Below are 16,687 nucleotides of genomic sequence, written 5' to 3' on the forward strand. Positions count from 1 at the left end.
TGCCACGGTCCCATCAGCAGCGGTTTTCCCCGGCCTTCTCCCTTTCTTTTCAGCTTGGTTCCTACCCCAGGTTACGAGAGGAGACGGAGAGGATCGTTACCACTCACATCAGGGAGCGGGAAGGCAAAACGAAGGACCAGGTGAGCTCGGGACATCTTCCGGCTTGGCTGGAGAGCCGGCGTCTCCCACTCGTGATCCCAAAGCTCCCTCTCGCGGCAGCAGTGCGGCGTGCCGCGGCTCTGACATCTCCTACGCGGTCACCGGCGTCCCCGCGGCGCTGGAGCTGTCGGCGTCCAGCCCTCCCTAACGTGTAAATCTCCTTCCAGATTCTCCTGCTGATTGACATTGAGCTCTCTTACATCAACACTAACCACGAAGACTTCATTGGATTTGCCAAGTAAGCAATTTACCGGTGGGATGGGTCCTCAAACTCTTTTTTTTTTTTTTTTATGAAGTTCGTGGTCCTGTCCCCTGTGCGCAGAGGAGGCCTGCGGGTTACGTTACCCTTTCGGGGTCACCGACGTGAAAACCGCTGGGAGAGAGTCTCCCACGTCCCGACGTAATTCACCAAACCGGCACCTTTTGCACCCCAGTTCTCTCAGATTTGGGATACGGGAGCCCCGCTTCTCTGCTTGCCACCTGGCCAGCGTTTGAGGGCCTGGGGATCTGAGCTGGCCCACGTCGTTCCTCAGGCTTTAGCCCGAAGCAGGGTTTGTTAATGCCGCTCCTTAGGGCAGAGAGCCTGAAAAGCTGGAGTCGGGTTGTTCACCCTCAGACAGTGAACTGCTTAGGGCCCACGCTTACGATGAATTAAGGTAATTAAGGTAATGAAGGCTGCTGCCGCCCTGCAGCAGATTCGTGGATATTTTCCATGCCCCCCTGTGAAGTGACTCTGGTCCTGTCCCAGGCTGGAGCAGAAACGTCTCCCGTCCTTTGAGCTTGTCCCTCGTAACCCTCTGCCCGGGCAGGCAAGGCCAGGACCAGGAGCAGGGCCTCGTTTCTTAGTCTGTCTTCCCTCAGCTTCGGCTTCCAGCCAGAGGATGACTAGCGTTTTCCATCGGCGCAGCCCCAAAACGGGTGATAGCTTTTCGGAAGCGCCCGGAGGTCCAGCTCAGGTGTCCCCGTGCAGAAAGAGCAGAGGCGAGCGGCTCTGCCTGGAGCTTGTCACCATCTTCGCCAGCCAGCGCTCACGCCACCTCCTCCTCTTCAAATCCACGTAGTCTTCCTCTTGTTTTCTTTTTTTTTTCCCCTCTTTTTTTTTTTTTTTCACATCTGCTTTTCACCTTCATTCACAGTTCCTTCCTCTTCTCCTAATCTCTCCTGTTTTTCCTTTGAAACATCATCTCATTCTTTCCTCCGGACTCCTCTGAAACTCTCCCACTGCCCAGCTGTTACACTGAGCAGCACATGACGACAGGGTGGGTACCCGCTCAAACAGCATGTCCTGGGGTGGCCGGGGCAGCCCCGCTTGCGCCTTCCCCTCCCCGCAGCCCGGAGAGACGTTTGATGAGAGCTGGAGAGCTTCTCCTCCAAGCTCAGCTTTGGATTTACGCTTGCGACGGAGCTCAGCCACGGGAGAAGCTCCCCGCTCCCATCCGGGATGCCGTGACGCTAGGGCTGGCTCAGACCTGAGGGTTTAGGGAAGGAACCGTGAGGATTAGGGCAGGAGGAGAGCGATCTCCCGAATCCCCCCCAGCCCGGCAGGTCAGGGATGCCCTGGCTCGGAGGGACGGCGGCCGCCGCAAATGCGGTCCCAGGGAAAAGGAACCCGTTTGTGCTTGTGAACTGCTGCTCCGCGGGGTATCCCGGCATCATTCTAACTGTTTTCATGGATTTTATTCCCCGCTCCTGACTAACGGTTACGTCCCGCACCTCGCCCCTCGTCTTTTTGGTTGCTCAGGAGAGACAGGTAGCTTTCCCTCTGGTGCAGGTACGCTCTTTTCCACCCTGGGGAGGGGGATAAAACTTAGGAGGCTGCAGGTGTTTCTGGAGACGAGCCCTTCTGGTTCTCCCGTGGTGGTAGGGGTGCATCGCCTCGGCTGGGTTCACGGACAGAAAATCCCTTTTTCAATCAGTAACCGCTGCTGATCTGCTTGGTGTTTCCTCTCCTGCAAGTTCTAACCTTGCCCGTCTGGAACAGGCAGGCTTGTAAACGCCTGGAGATAAGGACCGTAGGGAAGGAGATAAAAGCTGTCCGGGTTGGAAAATCCCGTCCCCCTCCCTCGGTACTGCCGTCTCGTGTACGTTCGGTCCTGGGCAAAACTCTGGAAGGGGCTCCTCTGTCCGTGTTGCAGCGTGCTGGCAGCACCGAGTCTGGGTGTTCTTGGTTGAATTTTACGTGACGGGCTTCCCCTTTGGATTTGGCTCTTCCTTACGGCATTCCGGGTGGGAAGCGTGCCGTGGCCGCGTGGGCTCTTGAGCGCTCGTCGCTTTGCTTTGCCGTCCCTGCCTGAAGCCGCTCTCTTTCTCCTTTCAGCGCGCAGCAAAGGAACACCCAGACGAACAAGAAAAGAGCCATCCCAAATCAGGTACGGCCGGCGGCTCCCCGCTCCTCCCTCCTCGCGTGGGGCAGAGGCGGTAGGTCTCCAGGATCCCGCTCCAGCGCTCGCCAGAGCAACCCGGAGCTGCGTTTCGCAGCTCTGAAATCGGGATTCGAGTTAATCCACCGACTCCCTTCCGTGAGGGAAATCGGACGCTGGGGTTGGAGATGGGGAAAGACGCAGCTTTGGCTCACGGAGTGTTTGCTCCGCAGGAGCTCGTCTAAAAGCAACGGGATTCGGGACGAGCCGGGTGGCAACGCTGGAGGAGCCCTCTGCTCTGACTTTGGGGCAGGGTCTGGCCTAACTTGCCCGGTCCTGCTCCCCCGTCGATCCAGACTAGCCCTCCGGGGTGGGGGGCGGAGGGGACGGGGTCCCGGAGGAGCGCAGGGACGTGCCCGGCAGCCGTGTCAGCCTCGGTGCTGTCTCGTCGTGCAGCCTCCCGCTTTCCGAGGGGGTGTTCGCTATCCGGCGTGCATGACCGAGAGCGGGACTGGAAGTGCCCCCCTGCATGGTGTTAGGTCTTGCAGTACCTAACGCAGACATTGCCTCTTCTTTGGAAAGAATGTAATGAAATATTAACACTGTAAAAATTATAATTAATAGCATGTAACTGTTTTTCTTTTGCTGTTTTTCTGCTTTTTTCCTACCATTTTTGTGCTTCCTGCTCTCTTCTCCCTTCCATCACTTTGGTTTTCTTCACTGTTCTGTCTCCTCGTCCTGCTTTTTTTTTTTTTCCCCCCCTTAATTTTGCGCACCTAAAGGGTGAGATACTGGTAAGTACCCACATAGTGTGATAGTGCTGGTAGACGACACCCGGTGACGGACGCGGCCCTGCCAGAAAGACTTTCCAAACCCAAAACGACGCCTCTCGCTTCCCAGAATTGAGTACGCTGACGGCAGAGGAAGGACGGGATTCCCCGAGGGGAGCAACCGGGCTCCGCGGGTTTAGTCTACAGACCGAAATTCGGTCTGTCCCCTTCATTCCCATCCCCAGGGCTCTTCCCGCCACCGAAAAAGGGGCTCGGGGCTGATCCCTGCCCGTGCCGCGACCATCGGCTGTTGCCGGGAGCTGGATACTGGGATTCAGGCTGCGAGCACTGGTTTTGCTGGCCCTTGGGAAGCAAGAAACCAAAATCTTTGGGTTTTAGCACAGAGCTGCCTGCTGCCGTGGTGGGACGTGGTTCCCGTCGAGCGGTGGCAAGGGCCGGAGAGAAGCGGGAGTCCCCCTGCCCGTGTTTTGGGCAGGCAGGAGCTCCCCCCGCCGTTGGCGGCAGCTGCCCGTGGGGCTGGGGGTGTATCCTCTCCCCCAACCTGCTTTTCTTGGGCTTTTTTGGGTCCCGACCTTGTGCCGGCTGCCAGCGGATTTCCCGATGCCAGCCGCGGCGTCGACACGCTGTACGGCCGGCGCAGAAATCCGGCAAGAAGCCGTCTTCTTCCGAGGTGCCTCAGCTCCCAGATGTTCGCAGCTGGTGGAGGCCAGTTTTGGGTGACCGTCAGCTGCTTTGAGCCTCGTTATTCAGCTGACAGGTTTTGGTTTTTTTTTTTTTCCTCTCAAGCGTACTCACTTCTGGGGAGGCGGAGGGCAATGTTTCCTCCAAATAGAAGAGAGTTTCCCTGTACTACGGTCAAGCGATCCCCTTCGTGGGGGGGTCCTGACCCCGCTGCTCCAGGCTTGGAGCCGAACATCGCGCTGGCGGTCCGAGAAAACGGAAGTGTCTGAGAGGGAAACGATCTCCAAACCCCCAGTTTGGGCTTCCCAGCCTCGTGGACCGTGGCTCAGGTATTGCCTCGGCACCCAAATTGTCTCCCCGGGGAAGGAAGCCAGGAAAATAATTTGGCTCCTGAAGCTGGGAACGGGCACCGAGCTGGCGGATAACACCGGAAGGTTGGAATCGGCTGCAGGAGGAGTTCCCTGGAGTCGTCCACCTCTAATCAACCGCACAGCCCCGTGAAAAAGCGGCTGCAGCTTGGGTGCTGGATGCTTTCTTACCTGACAAATGGATTTTGTGAGGCTGCCGTAGCAGCCCCAGTTACACTGAAAGGACAGCAGGAATCCATCCCGCTCTTCCCAGGGAGGTTTGTACCTCCTGCTCTCTGAAACCCCGCGGTTACCAACCGCATCCACAGCTCCGACAGCCTGGGAGGGCCCCGTGCCTGTTTCCCGTCTCTTCCAACTGTTCAGACACTTCCGTTTTCTTCCGGCACCGTCCAGACGCTGCAAAAACCAAAGGAAAAACCCCCCGCAAGGGCCCGTCTCTTGCCTCCCACACGCCGATTTCTGTGCAGGGCCGCTCTCCCATCGCTGGCTGTGCGGACGTAATCGTGCCGGGTGACGGGAAGGTGGAGATCTGACAATTGAGGATTCAAGGCGCCCAGCCTGGTGCTGAGCTGCTTCTGATTCGGAGCCAGGCAGAGCTCCGAGAGCTCCGCAGCCCCTCTGCGCGGCGGGGGGAGCTTGCCCGGCTTATGAGCCCCAAAACCATCACCGGTATCGGTCGGTCTTAAAGGAACTTTCTGCTGGGCTCTCCGCTGTCCTGCTTGGTGCCAGGCGCTGTGGCTCAGCCTTCCTCTCTCCTCCTCCTCCTCGACCTGCGTTTGGGGATAGAGGAGGAGGAGGCGTCTGGGTCCTGCCCGGAGCCGGCACGCAGCCGGAGTGGCTCTGGCTCTGCAGGGTGCCCTCCCCGCCTCTACCCTTTAGCAAAAGAAATCAGAACTTGGCTTTTCTCTCACGCTCCAGCTCGCTCTGTGCCACAGCCTTGGATCTCCCCCGGCCCCCTGCCCTAGAGGCGGATTCCCTGTTCCTTATAATCCCCTCCGAACCCGTCCCAGCACCTGCCAGCGCCTCCAGCCTGGCTCGCAGGACTTGCTTTGCTGCCGAACCTTTTCCCTTTGCCTTTCCCTCGGCCCTGATCCTCTCAGCTGCTCCCTCTCCCCACTCCTGCCTCTGTTCCTTTAAAACCAGACTGGCTTCAAATTCAGAGATGGTTTTTAAACACGTTTGGCCTTAAACATGCCGGAGCGAATCAGAAGGTGAAATCTTTAATTGACAACCTTAATTTCAGGGCTCCTTCCTTCCCCTCGCCAGAAAAATCTGTATGGGTTAAGTTTTAGCTCTAGCTGCCTGTGCCCGCTGGCGCACTGAGCTTTGTCTGTGCCTAACACGGTGGATTTTGTCGTGGCTTTTACGTTGGCAACCACCTGAGCAGCCTGAAAACGAGAGCGACCCGAGCTCCATCCCTCCGTAGGTTCCCCAGCAGCGCACGGAAGATCCTTGGCACGAAAAAGCCGGCGCTGGCTCTGTTTTACAGGCTTAGTCCTGGTGTTGGGATTAAAGCCCTGCCTTGGTCTCAGGCTCAGCTGCTCAGAGCTGGTTCCCGTACAAGCCATAACAAACTCTGCGTCTTGCTCGTGTCTAACTCTTCTCTGCTTAACCAGGGTTGTTGTTCTCCCTCCCATCCATGCTTGAATCAACCCCCCGAATGCATTTTCCCCACGTCTGCCCGTTACTAACCCGTGTGGTGGTACTAACCCCCCGTGAAGCGCTGGGGTAGATGAGCCGTGGGTCTCGGTCACCGGCTTTGCCGAGCTGCCCTCGAGTCTCTCCTGTCGCCGGGATGGTGGGTGCGGGGCACCCAAAGCATCCCGTAACGCAGGACACCGCTCGTGTACCGGGAAGGTGCCAGGCTGCCGAACGGGGGTGGTTTGTGCGCTGGGCTCTCCCTAAATATCTCAGGTTCTACGGGAACGGGCGCTTGTCGGGAAGCTCTCCGGCAGGTCGTAGGTCTTTAGCGGTGGTCGGTGTTGCTTTTGGCGTGGCAGCTTCTGCCCCGGGGAGGTCTGACCCTCCAGCTCTGGGTGCCCTCGCTGCCTCCGGAGCAGAGTCCCAGCTGGATGGGGTGAAGCAGCCAGGTTTGGGGACCCTCCGTTCCCCCCCTTTACCCGGGAACAGGTCGTTTGCAGGCAGACCGGCATCTGGAAGTGCAGCACGGTCCTGCCGGCGTAGCAGCTCCGCGGTAAAACCGCGGGGATGGGATGGTGGAGAGAAGAACGCCGCTCCCTGGCAGCCCTGGCAGGGAGAGAGACACGCAGCTCAGTCTAAAGGCTTCTGCCGCGGTCCCGGTGCCTGTGCCAAGCCGCCGGTGACCTTCCTCTCCGTACAATAGCTCCCAGAACAATGGAGGAACCCCGCCGGGCAGAGCGTAATCTTGCCTGCGTTTGAAACGCTTGGAAAACTCCCAGCCTTCCCCAAAACCGGTGGCTGCGCCGCTGGTGGAAATCAAACTGCTGTCCCTGCGGCTGGGCAGGGTCTAACCCTCTGCTCGGCCGAGCAGCGTCCTCGCTAGTCCCAGCCCAGCCCCACACTGTCCGGACTTTAGGCTAGGACTGATTCCAGCTCCCAGCACATCCCTGTTACCCGCTCGGGGTGTTTTCCGGCAGGCAGAGGTGTCCCGGTGGGGCACCCGGTGACAGTGGAGCTGTTCCACGAGGGCTGGTGTCTGGGCAAAGCCGTTAGAGGCTCAGGGATGCTCCTTGGCATCGGTAAGGTGGTTCCCCTCTAGCTCCGACGGTGCCGAGCCAGGCGCGGGATGGTCTAGCGAGGGCTCTGCTGCATCGTGCAGGCTTCCTCGCACCGATCTTGATGGAGATCGCGGTGGGCCGTTAGCTCCCCAGGCTGATTTAGGACAGGGAGCGCTCGTCCTCGTGCATCGTGTCGTGAAAAACCGCTGCTTGCAATGTCGGGCTTCGGCAATGTCGCTTCAGCACACTGCTGCTACGTGTTGCATGTGAGGTCCGTCCGTGGGGCTGCGAGGGAGCCTTTCCCCGGGGGGCTGCGGGTTCAGCGAGACCCGCCGGCTAAGCCCTGCCTGCCGGGAGGCAGAGGAGCTGCCCTGGGGGGAGGCTGCTTTGGGGTGGGGGTGAACACGCAAGAGGTGGAGCGGGTTTGGGTGAAAAACACGGGATTTCTCGGTTATAACCTTTGGGACGGACCGGCACCAGCACCTCTGTGCGGGACACCCCAAAACAGCCCTCGGCAGAGACCGTAAGACCCCCGGGCAGCTCCGGTCATCTCCTAAACCCGAGACACGCTCTGAATTCCTGCCGGTCTCGTCCCGTTGGAGCGCTGGAGCTTTTGCTCTCCGGTGCTGCTCCTGTCCAGGGCCAGGTCGCTGCTGGCCGATCGGCACCGGCGGCGAGGGGGAGTTACCGCGGAGCTGGGTTCGGATCTGACCGTGCCGCAGCATCTTCCCGCGGGGGCTCACTGCTTTTCTCACCCGGCTTTGGGAGCTGGAAGAGCTCCAGCCGTCCCGCCGTGTGCTGCTAGCTTACCTTTGAGACGGCGTCTCGAAATCTGTCTGGTTGAGGGTCTTCTGCTGAGGCCAGGGCTTTCTGTGAAGGGTCTAGGTGGGTGTTTTTTAGCGCAGGAGCACTTTTCCTCGCTTTCCGTCTGGGGAACTGCCCCGGAGACTCCACAGTAGCCTGTAACCTCTTCTTCCTTCCTCCCCTCCGCTCCCCACCACCGCTCCTCTGTCTCCAGGTGATCCGCAGGGGCTGGCTGACCATCAACAACATCAGCATCATGAAGGGAGGCTCCAAGGAGTACTGGTTTGTGCTGACGGCCGAGTCGCTGTCCTGGTACAAGGACGAGGAGGTACGTGCGAGCGGGGAGGGACGGGGTTTTTTTGAGGGGGAGGCTCTGTGATTTACGGGGTTCCTCGGGCTGGGGATGAGAATTAGCACGCGGGATTAACGAGCGTTGTCCATCTCCTGGCGTGCAGGAGCGTGGGTCTCCTCTGGAGGGTGCCCTGCGGACGCTGCACAGTCCCAGCCGGCAAATTCCCTGTCTCCAGACACTCCCCCAGACCTCTGCGTTGTGTAAACACGGATAAACTGGGTGACATCGGCAAGCGGAGATCTTGCGGGATCCGGGGCCCGTGCCCTGCCGCTTTTCGGGGAAGGTTTTCTTTGTCTCCCATCGCTGCAAGAAGGATGGGGGCCTCCCTTTACCTCCCAGCCCCCTAACCCAGGGCGGCAGCCGGTTCCCGGTTTAACCGTCCCGGCACAGCAAAGCCAGAGGAGAAATGCAGGTAGTCAGGAGAGAAACCGTCTCCGTTCTGGCCCTGGGGAAAGGAAAAACCACCAACGCTGCGCGGGGTTTGAGACTTTATGACCGTGGTTTTGTTGTCCCCAAGCCCTGAGCCCCCCCCTTGGCCGTTCCCCGTGGGGTGGTTGCGCCGATCTCGCATCGTGCATCATCCAAAAGCCGCGTTCGGGCAAGAGGTGCCGATGGGGTTAAATGTCCCCGCGCCGGGGTGGAGCCGCCGCTGTCGGAGCGGGAAAGATCTTGAAGCTGGAGGGAAGTGGGAGACGGACGGGGTGGGAGCCCGTGCCGCCCTCCCAGCGAGAATGGCTGAGCCATCGCCGTGCTGTGCCCGTACAGTGCCCGGCCACCCCCCGACCCCCCCTCCAGAGCCACCCCGGGAGCGTGGGGAGACCAGGGCATGGGGAGGGAACCCGGTTCCCTCTGCTCGTGGGGTTTCTGTGGGCCGGGACCCTGCAGGTCCCTCCTTGTCCCCCGCGGGGTGTCTGGGAAGGGGCCGCCGCTGCTCCCGGAGCCATTTTTCTGGCTGGACGTCCCGCTCCGCGGCATCCCCAGGGTGTCGGTGACTCCCCCCTGTCTGGAAACGGCGTTTCACCGCTCAAACCCAAAGCGATTTCTTTGGGCTGGGAACGGGACGCTGGCGGGACCGGCATCTCCCGCCCGCTCTGCCGGGGCCGGTGCGGGCACCGGAGCCAACATCTCCTCCGCGGCGGCGTGGTCTCGGCCGCCCCGCTTCCATATTTCAGATTTTCCAACATTTCCGCCCCCACAGTCTGAAAATCGACCCGTGATCTCGCCTTTCCCCTTACGTCACCGGCCTCCCGGCCAGACGCTGCGGGATGTAGGGGGGGGGGCTGCCTTGCAGGGTGTTTGGGGGACACACACGAGGGGTTCGGCGTAGCCGCTGCCTCTCCAGAACAGAAAAAGGAGACGTGAACACAACTTTTATTTCCCGGGAGCCGCTCGGCAGCTGGACATCGGGCGGCAGAGCAAAGCCCGCGTTCCTTTGTTCGTTATCTTCCCAGCGAGCCGCAAAGGTGAACGTCTCTCCCGAACCGTAGAGTCCAAGATCTGAACCTCCCTTCCCCAGCCGCCACCCCCCCTGCCCCAAGCCCCCTTTTTAAATCTGCCTCCTAAAAGAGAAGGAAACATATTGAGCTGATAAACCTCCCTCCGGCGTGCTTTCCCCCCCCGCCCCCCTTCTCCGAGCCCGCTGGTGCTCCCCTGGTTTCCTGCGCAGAGGCCTCTCGGGGGGCACGTCTGGCCCCTCCGCGGCGGGTAATGAGAACCAGCCGGCCGGGGATGAATGAGGCTCTGTCTTCCGCGAGCCCGGCTCTCCCTGCCCCCCCTCTTGCTGCAGTTTTCCCCCTTTCCCCAAACCTTAAAAATTGAACCGCCGAGAGCCGCTGAGCCGGTACCCAGCACCCCGGGGTTTTTTTGGGAATGCCGAGGGGGGTGCAGCTGCACGGGGGGAACATGTGGGGAGCACTGCCCGGCCGGGTTCCCCCCTCGGCTCTACCCTCCCGCTCAGCGCCGCGAAGGCAAAAAAACCCCAACCAACACCCCCCCCCCAAAAAAAAAAAAAAAACCAAACCCTAAACCAAACCCCCAAAACCACGTCGCATCCGCGAGTCGGAACAAAATCCATTGAATCTCCCCCTCCCTCCCCCCCCCAAAAAAAAAAAAGGGGCCGAATGCAGGTTCGCTCCCCCCTTACCTTGCGGCTGCTGGGGCGCTGCTGGGGCGCTGCTCGGCCAAACCCGATCTAACCAATGTGCAGACTACTGTACAACTTTAAACCCTCCTGAACAGGTAGTCTGAACACTGGGCAGGCTGGGCTGGAGTCTCCGGCTTCCCACGGCATCCACGGGGGTGGGTTTTATTTTTAATTTTTTTCCCCCTCCCAAGTTTTTTTTGGGTTTTTTTTTTTTTTTTGGATTTTTTGGTTTGGGGGTTGGGTTGTTGTGGTGGGGTGGTTGTTGGGTGTTTTTTTTTTTTTTTTATAAGGAGAGAAGCCCGATGGGCGAAAGGAAACTGCTTTGTCTCTCTTCTGACGTGGCAAAGTCCTTGCAACCGAATCCAGTCTGGAAAAAAGTTGTGGGTTTTTCAGGAAATCATGAGGAGGAGTGTGGGGCGGCGGTGGAAGGGGGGCGGGGGGGCTGGGGGGGGAAGGCTTTGGGTTCGTGGCCTCTCTACAAAGGCAAACGTCACTTTTTGGGACCGTGTGCGCAGCATCTGGAGACAAAGTGGAGCTGGGGCTGTTCTAAACAATTCCAGATGTGGCGTTTCGGCAGCCGCTCGGCTGGGTGGCCCCTCGGCACGGCTGGAGAGCGGCCTCTTAAATCAGCAGCCGTCTTCGTGCCAGACGGCGAGGCCCCGGCTCCTTCCAACCGTCCCCTCCGGCGGGGACGGGCACCGGCGGGGGGGAAATTCCTGGGGCCCCAGCGAGGCGGCGGGGTGGGCTCCGGTGGAGCCAGCTCCATCCCGTGCCAAGGGAAAGCAGCTACGGGCACGGGCAGGGCTACCCGCAGACCTGGAGGGACCAAATCCCTTTCTCCGGTGGTTGGTTTGGCGCTGCCGGATGCGTCCTTGGAAAGGCAGGTAGCCAGAGCAGCACCGAAAAGGGATTCACGGTTTTGTTCTTGTGCCGGAACCGCAATCCAGAGCGCTGCTGACTTAGGGGGAAGGCTCCCGAGGCGGGGGGCAGGTTGGTCCGTCCCAGGTAAAGCTCTCGGCTTCGGTCAGGGCGCCGCGGGCCGAGCCGAAAAGCGCGGTTTGGTGGAGCTTCTCTGGCGCAAGCTCGAGGAAACGGCAGGAGCTCTGGTCCCCGCCACGCTTCTAGGGCTCGGGGTCTCGTTCTGCTCAGGACATCTAACGAGCATCTTGCTCGCTCTCATCCCTCCCTCCCTCTTGTCCCCTCTTCCAGGAGAAGGAGAAGAAATACATGTTGCCTTTAGATAATTTGAAAATCAGGGACGTGGAGAAGGGATTTATGTCTAACAAGCACGTCTTTGCCATCTTCAACACCGAGCAAAGGTAAGGGGGTGAGCAGGAGCGGCGGCGTCCGCGTTCCTCCCGAAATCCCCGGCTCTCCGGGTATCTCACCAGGCTCCCGGCGCTGCCGAACGCGCTCCGTGGTCGATGGGCTGATGGTTTCGCCCTTCCTGCGGTGCTGGTCCAACCCCAGGCCGTGCGTCCGGTTTCCCCGTCCGTGCGGTGTCGCGCTCCGAGGCGGGAGCGGCTGTGATCTGGCAGGGGGAGGATTTCTCCGGAGGAAGCAGCAGCTTGCCAATATTTATATACGCGTTCGGGAGGGATTTCAGGCTTCCTCGGGCTCCCTGGTGTTGAGGGCTGGCGGTGCCGTCCCCAACCCATCCTCCCGCTCTCCCTCCGTGATCTTCATCCCCGTCTCTGCTCCTCCTTCCCTAGGAACGTGTACAAAGATCTCCGTCAGATTGAGCTGGCCTGTGATTCCCAAGAAGACGTGGACAGCTGGAAAGCTTCCTTCCTCCGAGCGGGAGTTTATCCAGAGAAAGACCAAGTAAACACTCCCTCTGACTTGTCCGAGCCCTCCCCGGAGCAGGGGCCGAGGGGTCTGAGACCAGCCCAGGGCAGAGGCTGCCAGAGGAGCCTTCAGACCTGGGAGCTCTTGGCTTGGCTCCCGGTGTGTCCCAGTAGCTCCTCAGATACCCTGGAAAATGCCACGGTATCGCAGAAGAGGAGGAACTTTTGTTAACGCGGCGTTAGTTTGTGCTGCCCAGCTGATGGATCTAGTCGTTGCAGGCTACAAAATAAACTTTTTTTTTTTTTTTTCCCCCCAAACTAAACCCCATCCGCTTAGGATGGAAATAGGCGGAAGGGACAGGGAATGTGTGTGGAGCAGAGGGGTTTCTTTCCGGGTCTGTCGGATCCCGACAATAACTTGTGCCCTGCTTTCCCTGAGCAGACTGAGAACGAGGACGGCGCCCAGGAGAACACCTTCTCCATGGACCCTCAGCTGGAGCGCCAGGTGGAGACCATCCGCAACCTTGTCGACTCCTACGTCGGCATCATCAACAAGTCCATCCGGGACCTCATGCCAAAGACGATAATGCACCTCATGATAAACAATGTGAGTGGTCGCGCTCGGGGAGGGGCGCAGGGGAACCCCGGCAGCGTCCGGGGACGGGGATTTCGGGGTTCTCCTGGCAACGCGCGCCGGGGAGGACTCCCAGGCCCCGTTCGGGCTGCGCCACGTTCGTCACCGAGCCAGAACCGAACGGTGGGACCTGATGATCTTTGGATTCTTCATTTTTTTATGTCTTTGTGCTCGAGCCGCTTGGCAGCGGCTTTGCTGAGAAGACACTTTGATCCTTGGCGTCGGCTCCCGCCTGCTTCTCCCAACCCGGGGACGCCGAACCGCCCTGCAAATCCCAAATCGCTGGGGCTCCACGCACCTCCCAGAGCCGGGAGAGGCGTCCCTCGGCCCCAGGGCGTCGGGTCCTCCGGCTCCCGCTTCCCCCGGGCTACCGACCCGCCGGGTTTGTTGCCTCGGGGCTGAGCTTCCCTTTTCTTTTCCTTTAGACCAAGGATTTCATCCACTCGGAGCTGCTGGCCTACCTGTACTCCTCCGCCGACCAGAACAGCCTGATGGAGGAATCGGCCGACCAGGCGCAGAGGAGGGACGACATGCTGCGCATGTACCACGCTCTGAAAGAGGCCTTGAACATCATCGGCGACATCAGCACCAGCACCGTCTCCACGCCGGTCCCCCCGCCCGTGGACGACACGTGGCTGCAGACGAGCAGCGGGCACAGGTAGACCTGGCACGGACGGGATTCCCGGTGGGAATTAGCGGAGATGACGGGATAACGCGGATTTGGGTTTTTTCCTGGGGGAGAGGAGGGCCGCGGGCTGTCGGCGCTCCGTTCCCTGAGGTGCTTTCTCTCCTCCGCAGCCCCCCGCCTCAGCGCAGACCTCCCTCCGCCATCCTGCCGCCGGGACGGCCGCCGGCTGTGAGGGGTCCGACGCCGGGGCCGCCCCTGATCCCCATTCCCGCAGGGGTACCCCCCTTCGTGGCTCCCCCCATCCCTTCGCGCCCTGGACCCCAGAACATCTTTGCTGCTAATAACGACCCCTTCCCAGGCCCTCCTCAGATCCCGTCGCGGCCGGCACGCATCCCCCCCGGCATTCCTCCCGGCGTGCCCAGGTAAGAGACGCCATTTCGGCAGGCTTGCCCGGTGCCGCGGCAGGCTCTCGCCCTGGTCCCCAGCCCCCCCGAGGGGACGTGGGGGGGTCTCCTACCCCCAGTTCTGCCTCTTCACCTTGGGCTGAGCTTTGCTGGCCGCCCCGACGCCTCCGGGGAGTGAAACCCCTCGGTCGGGAGCGGAGCCGGCAGCTCGTGGTTTCCGTGGCGGGGCTTGGAGCCCCCCTTCTGCCCCGGCGCAGCCCCCCCGTTTCCCCTGGGGCGGGAGCTCCGGCCCCCGTGGTCCCTGAAAAAGGATCGGTGCCGGTCGCCGGTCCCTCCGGGGCGCGTGCCGGAGGTTGGGGAGCTCGGGTGGGGACGGGGGGGGTCCCGCCAGGACGTGGCCTCAAGCCCAGCTGCCACCGCAAGGTCCCCCCGCGCCGCCGTCCCCCCGCTCACGCCTCTTCCCCTTCTCTCTTCAGCAGAAGACCCCCCGCGGCGCCGAACCGGCCCACCATTATCCGACCGGCCGAACCCTCCCTGCTCGATTAACCGCCCGCGGGCTGGTAGCGACTCCCGGAGCGGCTGCCACCACGCCTGCCGCTTTCCTTTGCCGTTTTGGGGGGGAGGAAAGGGGGGGGAAAAAAAAAACCCCGACCGACCGACCCCCCCCCAACCCGCGTCTAATCTCTTTGTTTTTAAAACCATCCTACCTGCGATCAGCTCAGCGGAGCGGTTTAACCGCGGTCGATCCCCACCGGCGCGCCGTGGTCCCTCCTCGGGACGGCCGCAGAGCGTCCCGGCGTACGAATACCGGCGTCGGTTAAGGACGAGCAACGCTCCTCGCCCTCCCTCACCGCTGCGCCCGAGCCGGGACGCGGGTAATCGGCACCGCGGCGCGAGAGGCCGGCACCGCGCCAGAGAAGCCCTCGAGCACCGGGCGCACCGAGTCCCGCTCCGCCCCCCTGTATAATAAACCGCGGAGGATTATATATATTTTTGGGGGTTGAATATTGCACTTTCTCAGAAAATCCCCCCCCCTCTCTCTCCCCTGCCCTCCCAGACACGCCGGTGCTCGGCGTTGGTGCCGTGGGATGGCCTGAATGTACGCGGCGGGGACGGGAGAGCTCGGAGGTGGTTGACTCGAAGGCTGTCGCCTGTCTTTGGCTGCGCCAGAACCGCCCAGAGCTGCCGTTGAGGCTGATCGGATTCCTGCCTTTTCGCTTTTTCTTCCTCCTTTTTCCTCCTCTTGCCCCCCCACCCCCTCGCCTCCCAACTCAGAATTTTTGTATTAATATATTATATATAAAACTTAGCGATTTTTGGTTTTCTCGCCCAAACCCAAAAGTCGATTGCTAATCTTGACCATAGTCTATATTTCAGTTTTTATAGCTTTGAGGAAAATTTATATATGGAAAATGATGGGACTGCAGATAGCGATTTGCTAATAAATCTAATCCGCCGCAAAGCAGGAGCAGACTCTCCAGGTTAGTCCTTGTCTCACGAGGTGCCGGCTCAGCAGCGAACCTCAGGTATTTCTTCCGCGACGCCCGCCCTCGCCCCGCTCCGTACGCGGTGCTCGCCGCAAAGCGCCGGCCGCGGTGCAGACCGCCCCGACGGCGACGCCTGAAACCGGGGTAAAGAGACTGGAATAACGCGGGGAGGAGGGGGGGTGGAACGTGCCGGAGCATCCCCGGCAGCTCCGCGTCCTCCCGGTTTCGTGTCGCCGCAGCCCATCGCCGGCAGCGGCTTCTCCAGCCCCGAGGAGGAGGAGGAGGAGGAGGAGGAGGAGGGGGGGAGCCCCCCACCCAGGACAGGGTTTTCCCGGGGGGTCCGGCTCCCCCCGATAACCCCCTGCACGGCCGCAGAGTCCCGGGGAGGGGGGGGTTGTCTTTGGGGGGGACGCCCGGAGCGAGGGGGGGAGCACCCCGAGCACCCCCCTGTCCCCCCGCTCTGCGGCTGCCTTAGACATCGGTGCCTTCCCCGTGGAGCCGGTCGCCCCCCCGGGCCCGGGCTGGGAGCGGAGGTTGTAAATATTTTTACAGACTGTGTTAATTGTATAAAAAAAAAATAAAAAATAAAAAATAAAAAAAATAAAACCACCCCCCAACCCCACGCCCCAACAATAACGAAGGGTTTTTTTAAAACCATCGACTCCAGCCCCCACCCGGCTGCCGGGAGCGCGGGGTCGGGGCTGCGGCGCTGCCTTAATCGCACCCTCCCTTTCCTGGGGGTCCGTCCCCCCAATTAATTCATTAACGAGCCCAGCCGGCCGAGCTGGCCGCGCTCATTCACCCCACGCTCCGGCCAGGGGCCCCCCCCGCCCGGCTTTTGGGGGGCTCCTCCCCAATCTGGGGGGGTCCCATCCGGCACTTGTCCCTTCCCGCCAGCGCCTCGGGGGCTTCCCCCTCCTCTCCCTCGTTTGCCGTCGTGTAAGTGCCTCGGGTCTGTAGCCTATTAATAAACTAAAAAAAAAAAAACAACCCCCATAAAACAATGAAAATTAAAAAAAAAAATAAAGGGAAAAATACGACTCTTCCGGTGAAAAGTCTCTGGCGCTTTGTGGTGGTTTCGCTCTCGCCTTTTCCTCCTGCTTTTCCCCTCAGATCAGGGGCGGCTTTGGGGGGTTCTCCGGCTGCGGCGGCGATTTGTGGGGATCTTGACTCAAACGGGGCTTTCGGGGGGCGTCGCAGGGTGGGGGGGGCTCAGGCTCGCACGGCTCAGCCGCCTCCCGAGGTCAGATACAAAAAGGGGGGTTTGAAACCCCCAAATCTTCTGTTATTTGCCTTAAACCCAACCCATCCTCTGCGTAACGCCCGCGGGTGCCGAAATGCGTCCGGCCGCTCCCCGGGGAGGACGAACCGGTGCTCAACCGCGTCTCGC

The 16,687-nt window shown here is 60.7% G+C and overlaps 1 protein-coding gene across 11 annotated transcripts in view; it reads left to right on the forward strand.

The window, feature by feature from the left end:
• Positions 1 to 15,275, forward strand: part of DNM2 (dynamin 2) — a 31,165-nt gene extending 15,890 nt beyond the window's left edge. For 2 of the 11 annotated variants that reach the window (XM_054807903.1, XM_054807904.1), the window contains exons 11-22: positions 54 to 140; positions 327 to 397; positions 1,389 to 1,418; positions 2,477 to 2,528; positions 3,302 to 3,313; positions 8,077 to 8,190; positions 11,567 to 11,676; positions 12,070 to 12,181; positions 12,587 to 12,751; positions 13,204 to 13,436; positions 13,577 to 13,828; positions 14,287 to 15,275. In XM_054807903.1, coding sequence (XP_054663878.1) covers positions 54 to 140; positions 327 to 397; positions 1,389 to 1,418; positions 2,477 to 2,528; positions 3,302 to 3,313; positions 8,077 to 8,190; positions 11,567 to 11,676; positions 12,070 to 12,181; positions 12,587 to 12,751; positions 13,204 to 13,436; positions 13,577 to 13,828; positions 14,287 to 14,356 — 1,308 coding nt within the window. In that variant the 3' untranslated portion in view covers positions 14,357 to 15,275. The remainder of the gene's footprint in view (positions 1 to 53; positions 141 to 326; positions 398 to 1,388; positions 1,419 to 2,476; positions 2,529 to 3,301; positions 3,314 to 8,076; positions 8,191 to 11,566; positions 11,677 to 12,069; positions 12,182 to 12,586; positions 12,752 to 13,203; positions 13,437 to 13,576; positions 13,829 to 14,286) is intronic. The other 9 variants (XM_054807908.1, XM_054807907.1, XM_054807911.1 and 6 more) reach the window with 6 other exon arrangements.
• The last annotated feature ends 1,412 nt before the right edge of the window (positions 15,276 to 16,687 follow it).

Source organism: Grus americana, chromosome 33 (genome assembly GCF_028858705.1).
Source record: "Grus americana isolate bGruAme1 chromosome 33, bGruAme1.mat, whole genome shotgun sequence".
NCBI lineage: Eukaryota > Metazoa > Chordata > Aves > Gruiformes > Gruidae > Grus > Grus americana.